At 47.3% G+C, this 23,978-nt stretch overlaps 1 protein-coding gene across 3 annotated transcripts; it reads left to right on the forward strand.

Moving 5' to 3' along the window:
* GJA5 (gap junction protein alpha 5) lies at positions 1,864-19,023 on the forward strand. 3 transcript variants are annotated; one of them, XM_005653068.3, is made up of 3 exons: positions 1,864-2,223; positions 15,267-15,399; positions 15,859-19,023. In XM_005653068.3, exon 3 carries the CDS (start codon positions 15,891-15,893, stop codon positions 16,965-16,967), a length of 1,077 nt encoding a protein of 358 aa, XP_005653125.1. In that variant the 5' UTR covers positions 1,864-2,223; positions 15,267-15,399; positions 15,859-15,890; the 3' UTR covers positions 16,968-19,023. The 3 variants fall into 3 exon arrangements, with proteins under 3 accessions (XP_005653125.1, XP_013848771.1, XP_001928335.1); XM_013993317.2 differs by lacking the exon at positions 15,267-15,399 and adding an exon at positions 15,458-15,568; XM_001928300.5 differs by lacking the exon at positions 15,267-15,399 and having other exon boundaries at positions 1,873-2,223.

Consider the following 23,978-nt stretch of genomic DNA (forward strand, 5'->3'; position numbering starts at 1 on the left):
AGCAATTCTTCCCTTCTGGGTTCAGAGGAAATTGACATCTCCCTTCATCCCCAGCCATGTCCTCAGCTAGACTCTCCTTTGGCAGCCAATGATCTAGGAATGAATATTCCTCTCAAATGTCCCCACTCTCAGATTATCCTTCAACTGAAACTTAAAGGTTCTTTAACTGGCCATCTCCCTGCTGGAGATAATAAGGTATTCCCAGGAACTTCCAGTCTTTTAGAGTCACTGGTGTGTAAGGACAAATCCATAGTGTAGGGAAAATCTCTGCTTTGGAGAAGAAACTGGGTGTCACCAAGGCTCTGCATGGTTTCACATGCTGAATTCTATCCCAGGAGTTGGTACCAGCCATGGGAAGGACAGGCAGGAGGAGAAGGCTCTGTGTTGTATTGTACTGTATTTTGTTCCATATCCACAGCACTTGCCACATACCAGACATTGTGCTAGGTGCCTCACACATCCTCATTAGTCCTCATGACCACAGGAGGAAGTTATTATCATCCCCAATTTACAGGTGAGGGAACTGAGAGAATAGAGCTTATGTGAACTTGCCCAATGTCACACAGCTAGTAAGCGGGGGAGTCAGGATTCAAACCCAGACAGGCTGGCCCCAGCATCTGCTCTGATGTTATACAGAAAAAAGAGGGGAAACTCTGGCTGAAGAATCAAGAATCCTGTGTTTGTTTTCAGCAGGACTGCTGCCTCTCTAGACACAGGAAATTTGGCCCCATGTTCTTTACCCTCTTACTGATCCTAAGCTTATTCGCTCATGAAAAATATCACCCACTAAAGAAACAAACAATTTTGTTGGAATATTTGTGAATGATGCTATATGTGAAGGGATGTCGTGGAGCAAAGGAATGGGTCTGGGTTCTGGTCCCGCCTCTGCCTCCTACTTCGCTGTGTATGATCCTGACAAGTGGCCTCGAGGCTGCGCCTCAGTTTCCCTGGCTCTTTCAAATGATCTCTGGGGTTTTCTTCTAGCTCTCACAAACTGGGCTCTTGGTCATTGGTTTGTCTAATTTCAGCCCACTCATAGTAACCTCCGTGGTTGATATTTATCACAGTCCAGCCAGGTCCACGGCTAAGCACTGACCTTGAGGAGTTGAGGAAAAGGAGTTGAAAATGAGGGGAGTTTGAGGGAGAGATGCCTGTTTCTGAATTTGCTCACCTGTGACTTGTGATTTCACAAGACACAACCTTCCCTCCATTGGCTCAATTCCAGCTGGGAGACCTGTACGCTTTCATGGAAAGAGCAAAGAGGTGACTTTGGCAGTGGCTAAGACTTCTAGTCATGACTCTACCATTTATTAACTGGGCACCACGATTGTGTTACTTGGTGTCTCCGAACCTTAGTTTCCACAAATGTGGAATGTAGAAATGTCTACTTTATAGAAGTGGACTTTGGAATGAGTAAGTGAAATAAAAACATGGTGTCTATATCTGTCCCTATATCCATATTCATACCTATATCTGTATCTATATCCATAGCCATATCCATATCTCCATATCTATATTATCTATCTGTCCTGGGCAGTGGGGAGCCCTCTCCCCGTCCTTTGGGGCTTTCAGGTTACCTCTGGTGTCTATTCTGGGTGCAGCTGCTTGTGATGTGAGACCACGTTTTCTGGGCTACCTGGTGCCCAGCTCACTGATGTGGGCACAGAAGTCCTCAAAAGATCACGAATGAGCACACTTTTTTTTCTGACAACAGGAAAAGGATGGGGAAATGGGACTTCAGGTAGTGCCAGTTTTCCCGCTGATGCCTCAGGAACACTGTGGGCTGAGGAGGCTCAGTGGAGAGTGGGCAGGCAAAGACCAGGGAGGCGGTGCACCACCAGCCTGCCCGCGGAGAGGGGGCCAGCGTGAGGACTGTGGCGACAATGATGGGGAGGGAGGCGGGGGAGGAGGAGAGCTCAGTCTCCTGGGGAGAACCCAGTGAGGAGAGGCTGAAGGTAGAGGGGTGAAAACAAACTTTTAAAGGAGCAAAGGCTGTAAGCGCACAAGAGAGAGCGGGGAGGGAGGGATCCCGAGGGGGAAGGGGGAGGAGAGAGAGAGAGTAGGAAGAAGTGGGCGGAGGGAGGGTGACAGATAGCGATTAAAAAGAGGGTGGGAGAGGAACGACTGACAGGCTCAAGAGCAGGGGAGAGTGGGCAGCCAGAGAAGAGGCGGCCAGAGAACCAAGAAGCCAACGGAAATTCCAGACAGGAGGAAAAGAAGAAGGTAAGGGCAAACTTGAATTGTAAGAGCTAAAACTACCAGTTTTAGTGGGAAAGAGAGAGCCTTGAATTGCAGGCTGGGTAACAACACAAAGCCCTTTCTCTGCACCTGCAGGCGTATCTGCCGGCACCCCCCCCCCACCGCCCCCCTGCCGCCCCAGCGGCCCCTGTGATGGGAAGCTCTGGGTATAGTAAGGAGGATGGCTTAGGAAGCAGCGGATAAATCACTCACTTGATCCAGAAGGAGCTGTAGAACTGTGAGTAGAGGGCCCGCGCAGTCCCTCTAACCTCTTGCAAGAGCCGCTGTGCCCCAGCGGCTTCTCACAAGCAGGATCCCAGTCCATTTCCAGGCACTTTGCTTACGATTGGAATTGGCCCTTTAAAAACCCAAACCATCACTGTTTTATGATACTTTCTCTAGGCTTGAAATCTTTTTGGAAATGCTTTCCACAGCATCTAGGAGAGTGTTTTGATTTTTTTTCTCCCTAAGGCATGTCGGATGGTTTAAAAATATTCCCTGCTTAGTTTCCTACAGAGGAGCGTGTCCCAGTGGTACACTGTGAGCAATCCGGCCACTTGCTGTTGGAGGAAAGAGGCTAGTGAGACCCCGAGAGGAAGCTGGGAGAAGCGCCCTCGGAAGGTCTCCTTTCCTCCTGGGTGGAGGGCAGGAAGGGTTCTGTCAGGCCCTTGATCTCTCTTCTGAGCATGTGGGGAAGGGACCTGGACGCAGGGGCCAAGAGACCTGGGTTCTGGTCCCTGGAGGGGATGTGTGACCTTGGGCCAGATAACTCGCTCTTCTGGGGCTCAGTTTCTTCATCCATGAAACACAAGGTTTGCAGTAGCAGGATTATCCGGTTCCATTCAGCAGTAACACTGACCAAGGCTGAGATTCCTTACGCTCCAACACACCTCAGTACCATTAAAACAGAAAAGCCTGTCACAGGATTTTACATCCTTACGGTAACTTTGTTCAGTTTTTCCTGTATCCCTCCTCTTGCACCCCGTCATAATGGAGGGGTTCCTGGTTCTGACTCGGCATCTCACGGGGCTGTTTCCTGACCGCAGCTCTGACACACTGAGTCTGACTGGCCCAAGAGAAGGGAGGACCATGCGAGGAGCACTGGGCAGGGAGTCAGGAGACCTGGGGGACATCCAGCAATACTGAACACAGATGAGACCAAGGCCACCCCCTCTGCCTGGGGTGGTGGGCTCACAGCAGGGGACAGAATCTGGTATTTATTTAGAAGCATCCCAGCCTTTCACATCATCAGGCCACGTGGCCTCCATCTCTTCCACCCTCTGACTCTGGAGTCATAGCCCAGCCCAGACCCTGACTGGGCTCTCCAGGGGCAGTTCTGAGCTCCCCACCCTCCGGCCAGGTTTCTGGGCGGTGCTGCTGTTTGGAGCCTACTCCCTTTCCTGTCCCTCCAAATCTGTTCCTCACTCAGCAGCTGCCAAGGAGCAGTCCCAGCAACCCTGGCATGCAGGCCAGGCAATACTGGGACGTGTGCTCCTTGGCTTCCAAGCCAGCACCTTCTGGGCATCTCCTCTTCCAGGCTCACAATGTTCAGGGAGCCACGGTAGGCACACAACCGCATTGTCCTGCTTGGCCACTGCCTCGGAACCCCAGAGGTGTCCTGGCTGGGCTGTTGAAACTGGTTATTGTTCTTGCCTCCTAGCTGCCTCACTCCTGTCCCCCTCTAGGTAGTGGCCTAAGGTCCTAGGTCATCAGAACTGGAAAAGGTCTCTTAGAGTGCCAGTCAATCACTCTGACAAATAAGGAAAACAGGCCTGGAAAGGGGAGGTGACCTCTTGGAAATGAGTGTGTCAGGGCCCATTCAATTGGGAGTATCCTGTTCTGCTTACTCACACCTAGGGCTCTTCTACCTCCTATCCTTGACTGTGTTTTCTGAGCTCCCACTTTTCCCCCAAAGCTCCCTGCTTCTTGCATGTAAGCATCTCTACAGTCCTGTTTTCTGGCAGTGACACCACCTGCCCACCTACTCCTCCCCGTCTCTGCTGGCTGGTGGGGGGCCCATGCAGTGGTGGGCTCTGAGCTCTTGTAGCCAGCAGGGGCAGCACAGGGCAGCCTGGCTTCTTGGGTACTGGCTGATCCCACTTCTGGGCCCAGCCAGTTAAAACAGGACAGGGAGCCCATCTGCGTGGACCAGTGAGGACAGAAGCCCTGCAGTCCTCAGGGCCAGGGAGGCCCAAGTTCCAGGTTCGGCCCTTTGTCCCAGGAAAGATCTCACCCCACTAGGGATACCAGCAACTCGCTGAATGAACTGGCCCCACTTTGGGCTCTAGGCTTGAACTGCTGAAGGGCATTGGTATTAATTAACCCTTCGGGTAAGTGACTTTTCCAGGAAAGCATCAGGTCTCCTAGGAAAGAAGCTGACTTCCTTTCTACAGTCAGAAGCTGCTGGCTCCTGTCGAATGACAGCTTTCTGAAGCATTTGTTTCTGACATACTAGCAAGTCGTGGGCTAGAAAAACTCAGCCCTCAATCATCTGTGCACCTTCATAAGGGAAGAGAATCAGGAGGTCTCAGAATCAGAGGAACTGAAATAACACAAAGGGATCTTAGAGTTTATTTAATTCGGGAAGGGCAGAAGGAAGAGCCTGGGCATTCGCAATCACATTTTGGCTAGAATTTCAGCTCTGGAAAGCTTGAGGAAATTATCTAATGTCTCTGATCCTCAGTTTCTTCATCTGCCAAAGAGGTTAATAAATATTTTCCTTGTAAGCCTTTACGAAAATCAAATAATATATTTTAAATGGCTATCACATGGTATATGGTCAATGAGCACTAGGACAAAAGGTAGAATCCAGGTCACCTGGTCCTCAGCCCAAGGGTCTTTGAATTGAGTCTCATTTGAGGCAAAGGCCTTTCCACAGAGACATGAAATTCTGAGAAGGTATTACTTGGTTTATATGACCACAGATTTTTTTTCTTTCTGGGACTCGTTTTGCTAACCTCTAAATTGTGAGTCTGAAAATCTGGATTTGCCTCTTGGCTTTGCCACTAATTTGCCAAATTATCACAAGTAGACAAGTCACAAACTCCCCCAGATGTTCTTAGAGCTGGAAGGGCCTCAGCAAGCCTCCAGCTCCCCCACTTTGTTTTATGTGTGAGTGAGCTGATGCTCAGGAGGGGGCATGTCTGGTCTAGAGTCACAAAGAAATAGCTGGGACCAGAAAGAGCCTCTCTTCTGAGTCTTCACAGAGGACTTCCAGGATGTGAATCCAAGCTGGCCTCTTCATGACTCAGAACTTCAGGAGTGGGCAGGTGGGGTTAGGCGTAAGGGTGCCTCTTCCCCTCAGATCAGAGTAGACAACCTCCTATTTCTCTTCCCAGCGGAAGTGAGCCAGCTTCATATGTACCCCTGTGGACGTGCCTTTGGATTGGTGGTCAGATGCCAAAGTGCTGCAGCTCCTCAGAAGGAAGGAATTACACGAAGCCCCTATTTTATAATATGGACTCAGGTGGAGTCCCTCTCCAGGCCCCAAAGCTTGAGTTAAAGGGAAGTTTGGAGGCAGGCTGGACCAGTTATGAGAACAAGAGGGGCCTGGGTGGAGTGGGACCCTACTCCTCCCTTCCCCTCCACCCCTGCCTCTCTTCTTCATGCTAGTGAAATAACTGATTTACAGTGAAATTAATATCCTTCCCATTGCCTAGGTTTGCCCTACCTCTGATGGTCACCCTGTGGCAGGGGAGGTGCTGGTCCCTCTAACCGTCAAATGCTGCATCTGGTTGACTAGTTGGGCCATGTTTGAGAGAAGCTTTTACTGGAAGTGGCAGAAAAGAAAACAAGGAACTAACATTATTGAGTGTCTACTATCTGCCAGATACCATTCTAGACATTTCCACCTATTCACACATTGTTTAATCCCCATGAGTAAATATTCCCTTTTTTTCAGATGAGGAGGAAACTAAGGGGTTCCGTGACTTGCCTAAGGTCACACAACTAGAGAGTGATGGAGACAGGGCTCAGATTCCACTATTCCTAGAAAATGCGAGTCCCATCACCTAACTCTATTCCCGATGTTCTTGTTACGATTTGATATCAGTGAAACCCCAGAGCCTGCTCTTGGGCCAGCCAAGAACTCAGCAGCAGACACAGCCCCTGCCAAGAGCACTTAATGGCTAAAAAAGGAGATAACTTTCTATATGTGAGTTCTGGCTAAATGGTGGCAGATGCTGAAGAGTCTGGGAATCCTGACCACTGAGGGTTGAGGGCCTCCATGTGATCAGTAATTCTAGGAACAGCATATGCAAAGGATGCCCAGCCAAGGAGCCCGAGGCTGAAAGGGAAAACCGTGGGCCCCTCAAGGGGTAGTGGGAAAAGCCCTGCTTGGGGAGCTAAAACACTGGAGCTCTGGTCATAGGTTTGTCACCAGCTGTCAGTCCTGCCCATCTTAGGGCCTCTTGGCTTTTCTTTCCCTCCCAGAGACACAGGGCATAAGGAGGTTTTGGAGTCAGGCAGACCAGCCTGATAAGGCAGACCTTCCACAGCATTTGCTACTTGTGTGACCTTGTACAAGTTACTATACCTCTGAGTCTCAGTTTTCGCAGCTGCCAAATGGGACAGTACTAGTTTCCTAGCAGGGTTAACATAAGGGTTAGAAAGTATTGTTAACATCACGTAAAGGTTAGAAAATATAACTGTAAAATGCTTCGCACATGGAAAACACTCAACTTGGTGACATCTGTTATTACTATTATTAACTTCTCTGGACCCCAGTCTTCACCTTGTATAGAAATAAGAGGTTGAGTTTGACTGATCCCTAGATTCCTTTTAGCTCTACTATACTATGAATTGATGATAAGATGTTAGAAATAACAAAGCACTTCATAAACATAATTTTCATTAATAACTGCATTGGTATTAAGCAACCCTCTGGGTAATTGATGAAGACCTCCCAATATTTCATTGTAATTGAATACCTCCATTTGCCACCCCCTCCTAGCCACTCCTTGTAAATATGTCTTCTAACAGTTGAAGAAGAAAATTCCTTATCCTAGCATAATTCTCTTTCTCTACTTTGCCTGCTCCCTTCCACTTCCTTGGCTTTGAAATAACTGTCGGCCAACAGGATCTCTGAATGAACCACTTGGTCCTTGCCAGAATAAAACAATTAGATTTAAAGAGGAGTTAATGATCTGCCCTTGGCTAGAGTAGGAGGAAAACTAAAGTGATACTTAATCTCCTCCATCTGTCTTTCTTTCTCTCATGTCTAGCTCCCTCTCCCTCTGTAAGTGATCCAGGTTCAGGGGTGCAGGTCCCCACCTGGACCTCTAACTCTGGGAAAGTTGCCCACACTTCCAACTCAATAGCTGCCACCACATCATACATCCATGTGGTAGCTGAAGTAGCTACCCCAAACCTGAATCAGGAAAAGAATGACAATTCTGCATGTCAGAATTACCCCCAACTACTCACAAACCAACTCCCTACACGAACAGTTATCTCACAAACATCTCCGTGGCAGTTCTGAGGCCAGTCTTTGACGAGTAAGGATTTTCAAAGAAGGGAACTTTCTAGCATAGTTCTTTTTTTTTTTTTTTTTTTCAGGGCCACACCCACGGCATATGGAAGTTTCCAGGCTAGGGGTTGAATAGGAGCTGCAGCTGCCAGCCTATATATACCACAGCCACAGCAACTCGGGATCCAAGCCACATCTGAGACCTACACCACAGGTCAAGGCAGCCGGATCCTTAACCCACTGAGTGAGGCCAGGGATCGAACCTGCATCTTCATGGATGATAGATTCATTTCCACTGAGCCATGACGGGGACTCCCTAGCATAGTTCTTAAGGCAGGGGCATCGCTGTCAAAAAACACAAGAGCAAAGTTTGATGCCAACTTCATGCTTACCAGCCAGTCACCCTCTCCAAGCCCTGTAAGAAGTGGATAGGGCCAGTCCCTGCTTCCTTAGGTTGTTGTGAGAATCAAATCAGAAAATACATATCAAGAAACTCGCAGAGTGCCTGGCACATAGGTCTCCATACGTGCTCAATTTTCTTATTATTATCACCTAGCTTCAAAATCTCTTTTTGTGTAACTCTGGGTAAAGCAGAAAATTTGAAGCTGAGACTCTCCAAGAGAAATAGCGATTAATGGGGTGGCTGAGAGGATCAAGACCACTCTTTCACATAACTCTCCCTATACATCCATTTTAGGGAGAAACTATTGGGGTGAGGGAACATTAGAAGAATGTACGTTAATGAATAAGCTACGAAAGAGTTCGAGGTGATGATTCTGGTTGGTGCTTCACTTGATAAAGCCACCTTGGATGTCTGGCGTAGCACTGGGGCTCACGGTCATGTTCTGAGCCGAGCGGCACTGACCTAGGACTGTGTCTAAGACATCGTTTAAGTAAAGCTCTGTGGCTCCTTTTACAACCGAATTCTCTCCACTGGGAAGCGAGGCGACCCTGACCTCGCCACATTCCACTGCACGGTGAACAGAATTAGAGCCCGGGCCCAGGGGATTGTTATTATTACTATGAATAACAATCTTTATTGAGAACCAGAGATCTGTTAGATACTATCCAGAACATGTGTCACTGTCCAGAATTAGACTCAGACTCTACAGCGTGGTCTTAAAATCTAATTTTGTCAACTTTGGGTGAGCTCCCCAGTGACTTATGGGGAGGGGGGAGAGAAGGAATAGCCCGTGGTGATCAAGTCTCTGCTCTAGACACATTCAGTCACGCCCGGCCAAGCAGAGGGCTCTCTCGTGGGCAGGAGGAAGGCTCTGTGCCTTTTGTCTCCCTTGTGTTTGCACCACCATAGTCATTGTGCAGGTGCCCCTAGGTCAGCTTCCCAGGGAGGTGACTCTACTGGTACTAGGTGTTTTGAGTGACCTGAATTTGTTTTTCATTTTCATTCAAGTATAGTTGAGTTACAAGATTGTGATAAATTCTGCTGTATAACAAAGTGATTCAGTTATACATGTACACACATCCATTCTCTTTCAGATTCTTTTCCCACATGGATTATCACAGAATATTGGGTAGAGTTCTCTGTGCTATACAACAGGTCCCTGTTGGCCAATCATTCCACCTACCTCAGTGTGCATATGCCAATCCCCAACCTCCAGCCCATCCATTCCCCACCACCTGTCCCCTTTGGTAACCATAAGTTTTTCAAAGTCTGTGGGTCTGTTTCTGTTCTGAATGTTGTTATTTGTCCATTATTGTTGTTTCTAAAAAAGTGCAGAAATCAACCCATCCGTTGGAGGACACAAGAATCAGCACTAAGGGCAAAGAGAGGGTGGGGGGTTTCTGGAAGAGGATCCAATGATGAAAAGAGGAGAGGCTTGTCTTCAAGGAGCTCAGAGTTGAGTTCGAGAGATAATACAGCGTTGGTAGGGTGAATAATTCTCATTATGTATGTGAAACCCCAGTGGCTTTACAGTTCAGCCCCAGGCCCAACTGCTGACTCCGGGGGGCAGGGGGGGACACAGAAATTGCTGTCAAATGCTATATTAGAGGGCTGTCATATACGGTTCCAGAGGCCAGAACTAGAATCAATAGCAGGAAGAGAATTTTCAAGGCATTCCCTGGTACCTCCTTGCTCACTTGCAACACATCTTCTTGAGCAAGAAAGACAAGGGTGTAGTTTTAGCTGTGTGCTGGGTGGCACCTGTCACCTGCAGCCTGCCTAGCTCATGCTGAAGCCATTGCTAAAAGGCTTCAAGGAGCAGGGCAATTTCCAAGTGTGCAGTAACTTATTTCCCCCACCCCATTTGGGGGCTGTGTCAGAGCAGTGCAACTTTACTGCTAGACCAAACTTTTTTTTTTTCAATCATTAAGAAAGCACTGATTATGCACCTAATGAGAAAACCTAATGCAAGAAGAATACAAAGTAGAAGACAGACTTCTGACTTTGAGAAGTATACTCCCATCTGAGGGAAAAAGCTATTAAATCTTGAGGGCAAGAATCATGCCTGATTTTATGAATGCAACAGATATTGAGTGCCTAGTATACACCCAGTCTGGTACCTCTTAGATATTATTTTCAGTACCCAGAATGCTGGTAGACACACAGTAGGGACTCAAAAACAAACAAACAAACAAACAAAAACAACCCTGTGGTTGGGCTGAGAGATAAGACGCTTTTGGAGAACAAGGGTTAAGGCGGCATAGAACCCAGTGTGGAAATGTATCCTACCTGCTGGATGGTAATTTCGAGTCCTCAGAGTTCAGGGGACATCAAAGAGGGCTGAGATCAACTTGAGAAGATGTTTCCATTTTCACCTAGATCTGTGGAGTCAGAGGAAGAGGTCCTAGCTATGAGTTTGTGTTCATTTGGGTTGCTCTAAATTGATTTTCTTTAAAAACTTTGGCTGCACAGGGAGGCAACAGTGCCAACATGAGGAGGAGCAATGAATTGGGAACACAGGTCTCTGGACTTTATTTACAGCCATACAATACATGAAGTAAAGGAATACAATGATTTACGCTCACAGTGTCCACAAACCTTCCTTTGGCCCTTCCCCTCTTATAAAGGTGCCCTGTTACTATGACCAAACAAGTGCCCTGGTGACTTCAAAATGTTTGCCTTGTCCCAGGATAGGATACCTTGAAAGAGGACATGGACCCAGTAAGATGGCAACTACATAAAATGGCTAAAAATTTCAGAATCATACCATATCTTAGTTTATCTTCAAAATCAGAGGGATCTTTGAAACCAGTGGGTTTTTTTTTAATCAAACCTGGATTAATAGGAGTATAATGTATGCACTACTGTTTTAAAACAGCCTGCGTATGTTTTTGTATGATTGAGCCCATTTGTCCTAAGTCTAAACTTGTTAGAAATGATGTACCTACATAGACTAGCAAAACGGTATGTAGATGCGATCTCACTTGTGAATAGAAAAAAATCTAATTTGACAAATTCTGTATCACCCCCTCAAAAAAAAAAAAAAAAAGGAAAGAAAGAGAGGACACTGAAGGTCTTGGAGTAAAGAGTGTTCAGAGTTGGGATGTCCTTGTCCAAGTTCTAGGGACCATTGCTTTTTGCCTTGGGGACTTGAGAAACTGTATCAGTTGCAAAGGGCTGTAAAATTCAATTACCCAGGGATCTGTGGAGGGCCCAGGCCCAACCCTGAACCAGAGTCAGGTTCAGTTCCCATGGGCCCCTGTATTTCCCTGATGTTAATACACATATCGTGCTTTGTTGCAATTATGTGTTTGATTTCTCTTCTTAATTAAGGGAAATAAAGGCAGCTAAGTACAGTAAAGGCAGGGATTCCTTGATTGTCTTTTTAATTGTTGTATCTTCAGTGTCATCATCACTGCATGATGCCTGGTAACTGGTAACCACTCAAGAAACTTATAAAATGAATGAATGAAAGGGAAGGACATTGTGGGCAGAGGGAACATGAGGAGCCGAGACAGGGAGGTGAGAAACTGTGGGCCATGAATACGTGTGTGGGGAGTTGTCTAGCTTAAGTATTGAGTATGTGAGGGGAACAGAGGAAACAGAGAGAATGAGGCTGTGCTGTGGAGAGTCTCAAGTTTGAGTTAAATCATTTGGACTTTATAAGCAGTAGGAAGCCAGTGATGATCACAGATGAAGCAGTGGCGTACGTTATCATTGTGTTTGATAGAATTTATTCATGGCATGGACAGCTTATTTGGCCTCTCCCAACACACTTACTGCCAAGAAATGGATAATAATCTACAGTGCGTTTAGTATGCTATATGCCCAGAAAACTCAGTGAGTATCTAATCTATGTGTTTCTTTGGCTGAGGTTGTGGGGGTCCCAAAGGGACCCAGAGTAGCTGGGAAACTCACTTCAGCCAGGGACCTTTCTAAGCTGAGCAGCTGGTATAGGGTATCAATTTTAAGTTTCTCTGACTTTGTCTGAGTCATCCAGGAAGTCACAAATGAGAGGTCTTTCACCCAATTTGCTGCCACCAGGGCCCATGGGGTCTGCCTCAGCTACTTTCTCTTACTTCCTCTCAACGAGGCATCCTTTCTAGGACTGTCTTGCTGATATTCTTTGATGTTTCTTTCTTGTACCTGTGCTTTGCTTCTTCCGTATGGGACTCTTGGATCACAAGTGAGGGAGTCAGCAGTCTAGCCTCTTGGCATTCTCTTGGCAGACCAGACCAAAGCGTCACATTCTTTGCCTGGAACTATTTTTATCCTTCCTTGGGGACTTGTAAGGAATGAGTGACTGAGAAAGAAGATCCAGGGAAAAGTCTTCAGGGATTGAGGAGAGTTGGAAAACTTGCTTCGAATCCTGGAAGAATATGACATTTCTCCCTTTCTTTCTCTTTCTTTCTTTTCTTTTTCTCTCTTTTCTTTCCTTTTCTTTTCTTTTCTTCCTTTTCCTTCTTTCTCCCTTCCATTTCCATTTCTCTTTCCCTCTGGCTTTCTCCTGTTCTGCTCTTCCATCTGCTTCTCCTTTGTAATGCATGTCTCTCTGCCTTCCACTTTCTCCTTCTCTCTCCCCCTATTCTTGTCCTTCTCCACCACTTTCCTTGCTATTGATGGCTGCCTTTTATTCAGCTCTTGTATTTTGAGCACTGTGCTAAGTGCTTTTTATGCATCACCTTATAACACTCTATGAGCTAAATAATAGTATAGTCATTTTGCAGGTGAGGAAATTGAGACACAGATCTAGTAATGTCTGCAAGTTCAGCAGATCTGCACAGGGATTTGTACTCCACTGAGCTAACCCCCAAACTATCTTAAGGGTTTTTCTCCATTTCCAAGTGCCCTTTGTCTTTTCGATCTTTTTTTTTTTTTTTTCCTTTTATAGGGCCGAACCTGCCACATTATGGAGGTTCCCAGGCTAGGGGTTGAATCGGAGCTGTAGCCACTGGCCTACGCCACAGCCACAGCAACACAAGATCCGAGCTGCATCTGTGACCTACACCACAGCTCACGGCAATGCTGGATCCTTAACCCATTGAACGAAGCCAGGGATTGAACCCAGAACCTAATGGTTTTCTAGTCGGATTAGTTTCCGCTGCGCCACAATGGGAACTCCTCTTTTCGCTCTTTTGCTTGTCTTCTGCCCCTGCCTCTCCCTCTCTTCTCTCTGACACTCACCACATCCTGGTCTCCAATGTGTGCAGATGACCCCAAAGGTGCTGAACACTGTGCACGTGCCCAGAAGGGATAACAGACCATTCAAACTCTTATCTAATCAGCCATTTTCCTTTGGGGCAAATGCTCCACAATTTTCCACCTTTGGAGGCTAGGGAGGGGCCCATCATCATGTGAGGAAAAGGGCAGATACCTGATCACAAACCAGAGGAAAGGCCCCAAGACCTGGGTCTTTGATATAGAGGGGAACAGATAAGGCCCTTTCTGCTCACTCACAAGCTCTTTCACTTCCAGGGACTCTGCGTACCCTCGGGGTTGGGGAGGGCAGGCTGGGAGAAGACAGAGCCAGGAGGCTGGTCTCTGTGAAGGTATCAGTTGAGAAGCCAAAGAAGCCTTGACCGTGAAACATGGTAGCCCCACCCTGCCTTTCCTCATAAAGATAGGAACCTGGAAGAGATAGGAATCAGGGGCACATGGGCAACAAAGATGTGAAGGTCGAGGTTTGAACTTGATAACTTTGAAGTTTCCATAAGAGTCTAAGATTTTCTGATTCCAAGAAGGGACTTTTCTTTTCTTTCTTTCTTTTTTTTTTTTGGTCGTTCTATGTTCTGTTGATTAGGAGTGATTGATCAAAGACTTAAGTCATAAGGATATTTACTGCTCATCAAGTAAGAATTATGGAGGTAGGAGATCCAAGAGATTGATTCAGAAGCCTCAGGGCACTGGCTGGCATTTCTGAGACTCTCTGGGCAGTTTCAGACAACTTGGCTCACACAACCTGTCCATGGGCAGAAAGTTGTGGGGGTGAAGAGGACTTCAAGTGAGGCTTCCTCTGTTTACGGGGGAATGGAGAAATGTTTTCTAGAGCACTCTCTCCACATTAGACTCTCTCCACACCTCACAGACCATAACTAACCTCATTGAAGGCTGAGAAAGTGATAGCTGGACTTTTCATCCTGCTGCTGGGACACAGACAAGGAATAAGAACTAGTTTGCCATAGTGCCTGCTACCCCTTCCTTCATTTGCTCAACTGAGATTTACTAAGCACCCACTCTGGGCCAGGTGACAGTGGTGCAGAGAGAGACAATTCCTGTTCTCAAGGAGCTTCCGCTGGAAGAACACAGACAGGCAGAGGATCACAAAACAAGATGGCAAGTGCTAGGAGATAACTGAGTGTCCCCAGGGCCACCACCGAGCTGAAGATGCTCTGCTTGAGGAATCAGGGAGGGCTTCAGAGGCAAGGAATAGGTTCCATTCTGAAGAGTGAATGGGATTCACACAGGGGTGAGGGAGCACGTCAGAGGTGGTTGAGAGGAAGGCCTTTGGGAATTTTCCAGGACTCGGCATGGCTGGACAAAGGGAACTAATGGGGGCAGGCAGGAAGTGAGGCTAATGAAGCAGGCAAGGACCTGATGTGGGAAGGCCTTGTGTGGGACCTGAAGGTTTGGGGCATTTATTCCGGACGTGAGGGTGAGGTCTTTGAGCAGAAGAACAAGCTGAGCTGGGCAGCTGAGATGGCTGCACTGCCAGGAGGTGTAGATCAGCACTACCAGCTGCCCACCACCTGGGAACACCTTTATACGGTTCTCGTCACACATGTTCTTGTTTGCCACCTCCTGGTAAAGATGGGAAGGAATGGGATGGACTGAGGGTCTGGGGTTAGTATATGCAAACTATTACATTTGGAATAGATAAGCAGTGAGGTCCTACTGTACAGCACAGGGAACTATATCCAATCTCTTGGGATAGAACATGATGGAAGATATTATGAGAAAAAGAATATATATATATATATGTATATATATATACACACACACACACACACACACATATATATGATTGGGTCACTTTGCTGTACAGCAGAAATTGGCACAACACTGTAAATCAACTATACTTTAATTTTTAGAAATGGTTCCAATGGCCAAAAAAAAAAAAGTTGTGTGTTTTGTTTTGTTTTTTTTTTCTCCACCTGACAGCCATTCAAACATATGGAACCTTTGAGTTAGGACTTCCAGCACATCACATAGCTCATCTCATTTAACCCTCAAAATCCTCTGGGGGTAGCTATGCTCAGCCCCACGCTGCAGACAAGGAAACAGACTCAGCGAGGTAAATGTCCAGAGTCACATTTTCAGACTCCCGTCCTGTGTTCTTTCCACTTCTCCAGGGTTTCTCTGGTGTGGTCCTTGGATTGCCTATATCAGAATAATCTAGGCTGTTTGCTGCAAATCCAGATTCCAGGGGCCACCCAAGACCTCCTGAAGTAGAATCTCTGGAGGTAAATAGCACAGAATCCACATTATAACACACATCTCAGTTGATTTCTAGATCCGCTCAAATGTGGGAATCATGTTCTAATCTTGCGTCCTTATTGTGACTCTGAGTCTTCTCTTTTACTTTTGCTGGGGGGAGGGGAAGAGGAGGGGAGCTTTTTAGGTGACTCTGACTTCTCAGTTGCAATTTCTTTAAGAATACACTGGTGTGGGTCAGTGGAATCACAGAGCACGACTGGACTTTCCAGACTTTTGCAGAAGTACCTCTGTTTCTCTCTCTCTGCCTCATTTGCAGAAACCTTGGTGTCTGTCTTCTGCTGAGCCAAGATGGGAGACTGGAGCTTCCTGGGAGAATTCCTGGAGGAGGTGCACAAGCACTCCACAGTGATCGGCAAGGTCTGGCTCACCGTCCTCTTCATATTCCGCATGCTGGTGCTGGGCACGGCTGCCGAGTCATCCTGGGGCGATGAGCAGGCTGATTTCCAGTGTGATACGATGCAACCTGGTTGCGAGAACGTGTGCTACGACCAAGCCTTCCCCATCTCCCACATTCGCTATTGGGTGCTGCAGATCATCTTTGTCTCCACACCCTCTCTGGTGTACATGGGCCATGCCATGCACACGGTGCGTGTGCAGGAGAAGCGGAAGCTCCGGGAAGCCGAGAGGGCCAAAGAGGTTCGGGGCGCTGGCTCTTACGAGTACCCAGTGGCTGAGAAGACAGAGCTGTCCTGCTGGGAAGAAGTGAACGGAAGGATTGTCCTGCAGGGCACGCTGCTCAACACCTATGTCTTCAGCATCCTGATCCGCACCACCATGGAGGTGGCCTTCATCGTGGGCCAGTACCTCCTCTACGGGATCTTCCTGGACACCCTGCACGTCTGCCGCAGGAGCCCCTGCCCGCATCCTGTCAACTGTTACGTCTCCCGGCCCACGGAGAAGAATGTCTTCATTGTCTTTATGCTGGCTGTGGCCGGACTGTCCCTTTTCCTCAGCCTTGCTGAACTCTACCACCTGGGCTGGAAAAAGATCAGACAGCGATTTGTCAAGTCGCAGCAGGGCCTGGCTGAGTGCCAGCTTCCCAGTCCCTCTGCAGGTATGGTCCAGAGCTGCACACCACCCCCCGACTTCAGTCAGTGCCTGGAGAATGGCCCTGGGGAGAAATTCTTCAGTCCATTCAGTAACAAGGTGGCCTCCCAGCAGAACACAGATAACCTGGCCACTGAGCAAGTGCGAGGCCAGGAGCAGATTCCAGGAGAGGGTTTCATTCACATCCGTTATGCCCAGAAGTCCGAGGTACCCAATGAAAGTGCCCCAGGTCACCGCCTCCCCCATGGCTACCAGAGTGACAAGCGCCGTCTCAGCAAGGCCAGCAGCAAGGCCAGGTCAGACGACCTATCGGTGTGACCCTCCAGGATGGGGGTACCAGGACCACGTGGGAACAAAGGAGGCTCAGAGAGGGGAGAGGTCTCCCTTCTGACCCCATCTCTCTCATTCTCATCACTGCTCTGCTTCTTTTGGGCCCTGGGGCTCAATGGCATTGCTCATTTATTCCAGAGGGTATGACCAGGTCTTTGCGGGTGCAGTCAGAGACACGGCTACCTGCCCAGGCTGCTGTCCTTTCCCCATCCCCTACCCAGGATGCTCAGTGAAGCCTGTCAGATTACTCAGTGAATGGGATGGGGACCATGGCAGACAGGGCCTGGGAGGGATAGCCAGAGGGATGGGATACTCTCCACATACCAGCCACACGGTATGGCTGCCACCAGATGGATTCTCTAGGTCCTTCTGGCTTCCTTGAGGGACTTCCCTCCTCCTTCAAGGAAGAGCTCAAAGTTCCCAGCCAATGATGAGCATGAATCAAGGAACTTGCCTTAGATGTGCCCTTGAACCTGTTGTCTCCTTGGACCATATCCTGGGTTGGTGGTGAGGTCGCTGTGGGCTGCCCTTGGCTGCTCCTCCCCCTACCAAGTCTTGCTTAAAAAGAGGTCCTTGGAACTTGACCAGCAGCCTTTTACAAGTGCCTTGGTATGTACCTCTGGTAAATGTCTCACCTTGGTGATAGAGCAGCCTTTCCTTCGTCCAGAGTGTACAACCAGTCCACAGGGTTGAGGAGCTCCCCTACAGAGTCCCTGTGCACACAGACTCCACTGGAACTCCTGCCACCACATGTCATCCTGCAGCCTTTTACAGTTCAACTCAGTGACAGAAACCATCCCTTCCACTCCCCCTTTGGCTGTTTGTCCAGCCAGTGCTCCGTTAAACACCTTATTGACCAGAATGCCCAAGAAGCCGTCACCCTCTCTCAGATGCTGACCAGATCACCAGCCATGGAGGCCAGTGGAATTTCCCCAGGTCTTAAAAACAAAGAGGGCATTGTGCTTCACAGATTCCCCTTGGGAAAAATTGGTTCTGCTGTGAGGATAAAAATAAAAAAGGAGAGAAAATACTGGAAAACCCTTTTCCCCTCCTGTTCCTCTCCCTTTCTGACTGCCAACTGAGAGTGCCAAGAGGAGGTGTGATGACAACTAGGGAAGCCCCCAGATCTCTCTTTCCCTGGAGGATTTCGCAGGGGCAGGAAGCAGTAAGGGAATCTCCAGCTCTCTTGGCAGGGCCCTTGTTTAAGAACATAGAGATTCCTATGTCTCCCCAGTGCTCCTAAAGAGGCCGCCAAAAATCAGGGGACTAAAGAAAAGCCCTGCCTTCCCAGGAGCTGTCCTGGCTTCTCTCCTCCGTTTATCCATAATGGGTGGTTGCCATTTTGGATGAAGGTAAAGGATGCTCAGAATTGGATGCTGAAACTAATAGGGAGATGTTGACTTTTTAAGATGCATGTGTGTTTCTCTCTTTCTCTCTCTCTCTCTCTCTCTCTCTGTGTGTGTGTGTGTGTGTGTGTGTGTGTGTGTGTGTGTGTGTGTATGCTGTTAAGAGGGTGAAGGGGAGGAGAGTCCTGAAATAAAGGAAGAATACCCTAGAGACATGGGTGTCTTCCTGCCCTTTCCTCCAGATGCCTGGCAAGGGGGCTGAGTCTTACTGTTTTCAGTGTCATCCACCTAAATAGAGAAGCATGAGAAAGTGGGACAGAGGAGGTTGAAGACCCAGAAGGGAGCTCAGCCTCTGTGCCACCTGCCCATCTCTGGGCCCTTCTGCTCATACTTGGATATTATTGGTGGGTGGAGAGAAGATGAGGGTAGTGGGGTGGAGGAAACTGATGGGGGTTGCATTTAGGTCAACCCAGATATTTGTGGGGGACACTTTTATTGTCTGGCACTGGCATTAAGACTCTTTCTCTAAAAATCCAAAAGACTCTCTTTCCTTCCATCCCTGATGTGTATTTGTTTTGTGAAATGAATGATCTTGGATTAGAAATTCTATGAGATCAGTCCTTGATGATGGGGCTCTCGGGAAAGAAAAAGGAAAAAATATGTGTCGTCTGTCTTAATAAAGTCTGGCCCTACACCTATCTCTCCTTTGTGTCTCTTTCATGCTGTGACTACAAGAGAAGGATGACAGGCTTGTTGGGGGAGGGAAGCACTTGGAACCCAGCTATCAGTCAATCAGTGGTGCAAAGAGCTTTGGAATCAGACATGCAAGTGTTAAAAAAATCCCAGCTGCTGATGTACAGCCGGCTTCCAGCAGCTGCTTAATCTCTGAAGCTGGGTTTCCTCATCTGTAAATTGAACCTAGTAATATCTACCTCATAGGCTGTTGAATGAGATCCTGTTTATGAAGAGTTTAGCAGAGTGCTTGGGAAATAACAGCCTGCCATTAAATGGTAACTGTTGTTATTATCTTCATTTTTTTTGTTATTATGTTGAATACATAGTATTTGAAAATCTGTGATATTGAGGGATGATTCCAGAACTTCCCCTCGTGGAGCTTACAGTCCACCTAAGACGGTCATAATAACTCACATAGAAGAAATAATTAGAATTAAACAGAAATTCATTGCTTATCAATTCTAGGAAATATAAGACTCCAGGAAGTGATGCATATGAAAAAAATCTTAGAAGAGACTTGATCTGGGCCTTAAAGAGGTTTTAGAGAAGTGATAACTTCAAGGATGATGCTGGGAAATAGGTCTGGACATCCCCATTTTACATACATGGAAGCTAAGTTCCAGAAAGTTTTCCTGATAGTAGGCAGCTTCTCACTGGTCTCTTTAGTTGGGATCATACCTCTTTAGAAGAGGAAAAATAATTCTTGCACCAAACGGTCCAGGAACCATCCAGACCTTCGCCAGCCAATGGGTGCCATTTCCTCGAGAAAGAAGCAAAGGCTGGGCAAAACCAAACGGAAGTATTATCTGAATTACCAACTGGTCTTGTTTATCAGGGAGGAAAGTTCTTTTAACAAGGGCTTGTAAATTGATCCTAGAACACATCTTGTGACACCAACATTAAGTGCCAAAGGTATACCTGGCATCTGTCCAAGGTTAAGATGATCAGATCAGAGGTGCCTGCAAAGTCCAACTGGAAAAAAGCATCTAAGATCCATTTTTTTCCTAGAAAAAAAAAGTAGGGAATTTCATGGTGTTATAAACAAAGTTATTAACATTTAACAATTTATGTTACACTGAGACTGCAAAAAACAAGGGACTACTTATTTCATAGTGAGTGAGATTTCAACTTCGTGTATCTACTCTGATTGCCCTTCCTTTCCCTCTAAAGTTTCACCACAAAAGAGGTAAGCTGAGTAGTAACATAATGAACACACTTGAGGTGTAGGCCTCTACAGGCCCCTTGCCTTAATTTCCTTCCACCAGTGCCAGGTAAGACCAGAATTTCTACCATTAGTGTTTCAGACCTATGGCTAAAGTGGTTAAGGCTAATAACACTCCTATGAAGAATCACAGTATGAATGAGTTTTCAGATTTCTTTTTAATAACAGATTTTGAAAGCAGAGGAAAAAACAAAAGAACAAAGACACTAGGCACATGGCAGGGGTCTTGCTTTCATGATGCAGAAATGAAGAAAACAGCAAGGCTGGAAAGGAGAGCCAAAGATAAGCTGCCCACTTGCCAATCCTTGGTAGATCCCAGAAGTCCCTGCAGTCAGTCTATGTATTAACCTTATCATCCATATGGTGGACAAATGAATTTACAAATGAGAGATATGTAAATAGAATAGGATCAATGGTTTAGCCTCATTGATCACCCGATGGTCACCAGAGATGAAGGGACTATAGTTTTTTACTGTCATTTCAACTGGAAAAGAGAAAAACTAGCATGCAACAAATATTTATTGAGCACCTGCTTTGAGCCGGCACTCTCTTAGGCTTTAGGAATACAATTTTACAAAACTGATATGGTTCCCTTCTCTCAGAGCTTACAGCCTAGTGAGGAAGACTCCCTAACTAAGCAAATGGACAAAACAATTACATCCTGAGATAAGTGCCAAGAAAGAAGCAGATGGGGTGAGGGTAACAAAGGGGTGGGGAGGGGCCTTCTTCATATGAGGGGGCAGGGAAGAAAGTCCTCTCTGAGCTGAGATCCGACAGCTAAGAAGAGGCTGGCCCCTGAGGAGTGGGAAAAGAACCCAGGTAGGAAAGTCCAAATTCCTTTCAGGAAACCCCAGAATCCAGCTATCCCTGACCTCAATATGGGCCAACACTTTTGAAAGACAGAATTCAAGCAGCACCTAGATGGCACCTAAAGTAACACCGTCTGGCACCAACTGTTGCAAAACACACATACCTCTCTCAGCAAAAGCCTCAAGGGACAGAGAAGCGAAAGGCACATGTAAAGGGTCTTCACTAAAACAACTAAATATCATGTTAACATGCTCAAAAGCCCTATTTGATGTGACAGATATTATTTCTACCAATAGCAATTCCCGTAACACACTGGGGACTTCTAACTAGGCCTATTCCCTAGAGTCCAGGCCAGTAGGCAGAAGACTGTGTCCCAAGGGCTGGGAAGGAGCCAGCAGGGTGTGGTCCAGAGGAGCCATGGCAGCAGAGGGGCTAAAACAGTGAAACATCAAGTGTACAGAGAGGGGGGAGTGAGGAGGGAGAGGGAGCACATTCGCAGGGTAGCCAGGCTATAGGCATCATGTAAGATGTTAGCAGGCAGGCATCACTGGAGACATGGCTCCACTGGATCTGGATTCAGAACTAGACCTCCAGACTCAGAGGAGGGAGATGGCATGGGCAAAGCAGAGCCTTACCCTAGGGCTGGATCACTAGGCAGAGCACCAGGACAGAGTCTTGGACAGAGTACAAGGTGGGTGCCTGTTATTGGAAATAGTATCACCAATGACTGATGAATAAAGTCATTGCCAGAAATATATATATATATGATTTAATTGGTGCCTGCAAAGCCTTAGACCAAAGGAGTGACCAGTGGTGAGACTTCCAGCCACCTCACCAAGCCTGGCGGTGGGCGGGGAGGTGATTTTTGGCATGGAACCTAATATTGCTCTGAAATCACCCCACACTGGCATCTACCTCCTTCACCTACACATGGGCCACACAGCCCTGGGGACACAAGGCTTAAGGCCCTTCTGCCCCTTCAACCTGGCTGACTTTTCCATTACCCTTGCCTGATGGGGCACTAACTTGCTAACAAGGGGGTCCTCAGAGAGAAACTGGGAGCCAGGCATGAACCCGTTCAGGCGAGCTCCTTGCCCTGGGCCCGGCAGCCTGGCCATCACTGAATCCCCACAGGCAGCAATGGCTGTTCCAACAACAGGGGGACATTCGGGGCAGTGTGGAATTGTTTTATGCCTTTCTGGTACTCTTCTTCAAATGAACTGAAATATAGCTTGGAGGGGTTTAAGCTTACAAGTGTTTGTGATAAAATTTCACATTTGGAAACCAATGTAAAAACCTGTGCAGGGCGACATTGGCTATGAAAAAGTCGATTAATAAAAAAAAAATCCAAAACAGATATTTTGGTAATAATTATGAAACAAGTTTGTAGATGTTAAGTGCTAACTCTTTCTTAGGCTCTGTGCTGAGATTTCATGACTTATTTCATCCTTACAGCAAATCCTACAAGGTCATTGACCGCATTTTACAGATAAGGAAATAGACTCAGTAACCTACATCTAGTCCCTACTAGGTGGTAGAACTCGGCGTCCAAACACTTAGTTCTTGGAGTTCCTGTCATGGTACAGCGGAATCGAATCCAAGTGGGAACCATGAGGTTGCAGGTTCGATCCCTGGCCTTGCTCAGTGGGTCAAGGATCCGGCATTGCCATGAGCTGTAGTATAGGTTGCAGACGAGGCTCGGATCCTGCGTTGCTGTGGCTGTGGTGTAGGCCGGCAGCTGTAGCTCCGATTAGACCCCTAGCCTGGGAGCCTCCACATGCTGCAAGTGTGGCTCTAAAAAGCAAAAACAAAAACAAAAACAAATCAAAAAAGCACTTAGTTCTCTGTCTGCAGTGTGCTTCACTTAAATGCTTATCATATATCCTTGAGTAAAAAAGCAAGATTCAAAATCATACGTACACCATGATTTCCATGTAGAAAATAGGTATTTATAAGAACAAAGACCTGAAAGGAAGAAATAAAAATGAAAGCAGTTGTGTCAGTATGGAGGATCTGTGCTTTAATTCTCCTTATTTTTAAAACTATTTTAATGTTACTTTTATAATTAAAAATTTAAATTATATTTATATTCAACCTTTGGACTAAATTTGGTGTTCCCCTGGGGTGGCTGCCAGGAGCTGTCTCTCTTCATTTCCGTGGTTCCCATGCCTGGGAATATTTTTGTTTGGGCTCTGCCTGCCACCCTTAAATGGAATAAGATTAGCAGGAGGCACCCACCCCAGGGTCTGGGATGCTGACTGTGTGACGGCGGATGATCTGCCAACTGTGCCTCTGGAAACTGCCGCACATCGGAGGAAGGATGGGAGGCATGACTCACGCCCGTGAGCTCCTGCACCTTCAGTGTGGTGGGTGAGGGTGGTGCTTGCTCCAGGTCAAGTCAGGGCCACTCCAGGTGCTGTGTGGGCGGTATGGAAGGATATCAGTGGGGGAGCAGCCTGCCATTCAGATGCTCAGACCTAGTAGGCGAGGAGGAGGATGCCAAAGCATGGGGAGGCACTAGTGAGGTCAGCAAGAGAAAGCAGGTGCAGTTCTCAGAGTAAGGAGGGGACCTGGTGTGAGGGGACACTCGGGAACACTCAAGGAAGAGCTTCATAGAGGAGCTGCCACTGGAGCTTGGCTGTGAATGATGAATAAGATTTTACTAGGTAGAGAGAGAAGACTTTCTAGCAGGAAGACACAGTTTGGAGCCCAGAAGGGAATGCTGAGAGGGTAGAGGAGGCTTCTGGAAAGTGTGCCCTTCACTCTGTCCCTGGTGAGGAGCTATTGAGTTTCTTTGGACATCTAGGCAGTGGGGTGACCAGCGCTGTTCTTGAGGGTGACAAAGGCAGCAGCATGTCAGCTGACCATCCATGAGACCCCCTTTTA

The sequence above is a fragment of the Sus scrofa genome, chromosome 4 (genome assembly GCF_000003025.6).
Source record: "Sus scrofa isolate TJ Tabasco breed Duroc chromosome 4, Sscrofa11.1, whole genome shotgun sequence".
Lineage (NCBI taxonomy): Eukaryota > Metazoa > Chordata > Mammalia > Artiodactyla > Suidae > Sus > Sus scrofa.

Coding starts and splice junctions, on each gene's coding strand:
- GJA5 (XM_005653068.3), top strand. CDS start 15,891: ATGGGAGACTGGAGCTTCCTGGGAGAATTCCTGGAGGAGGTGCACAAG.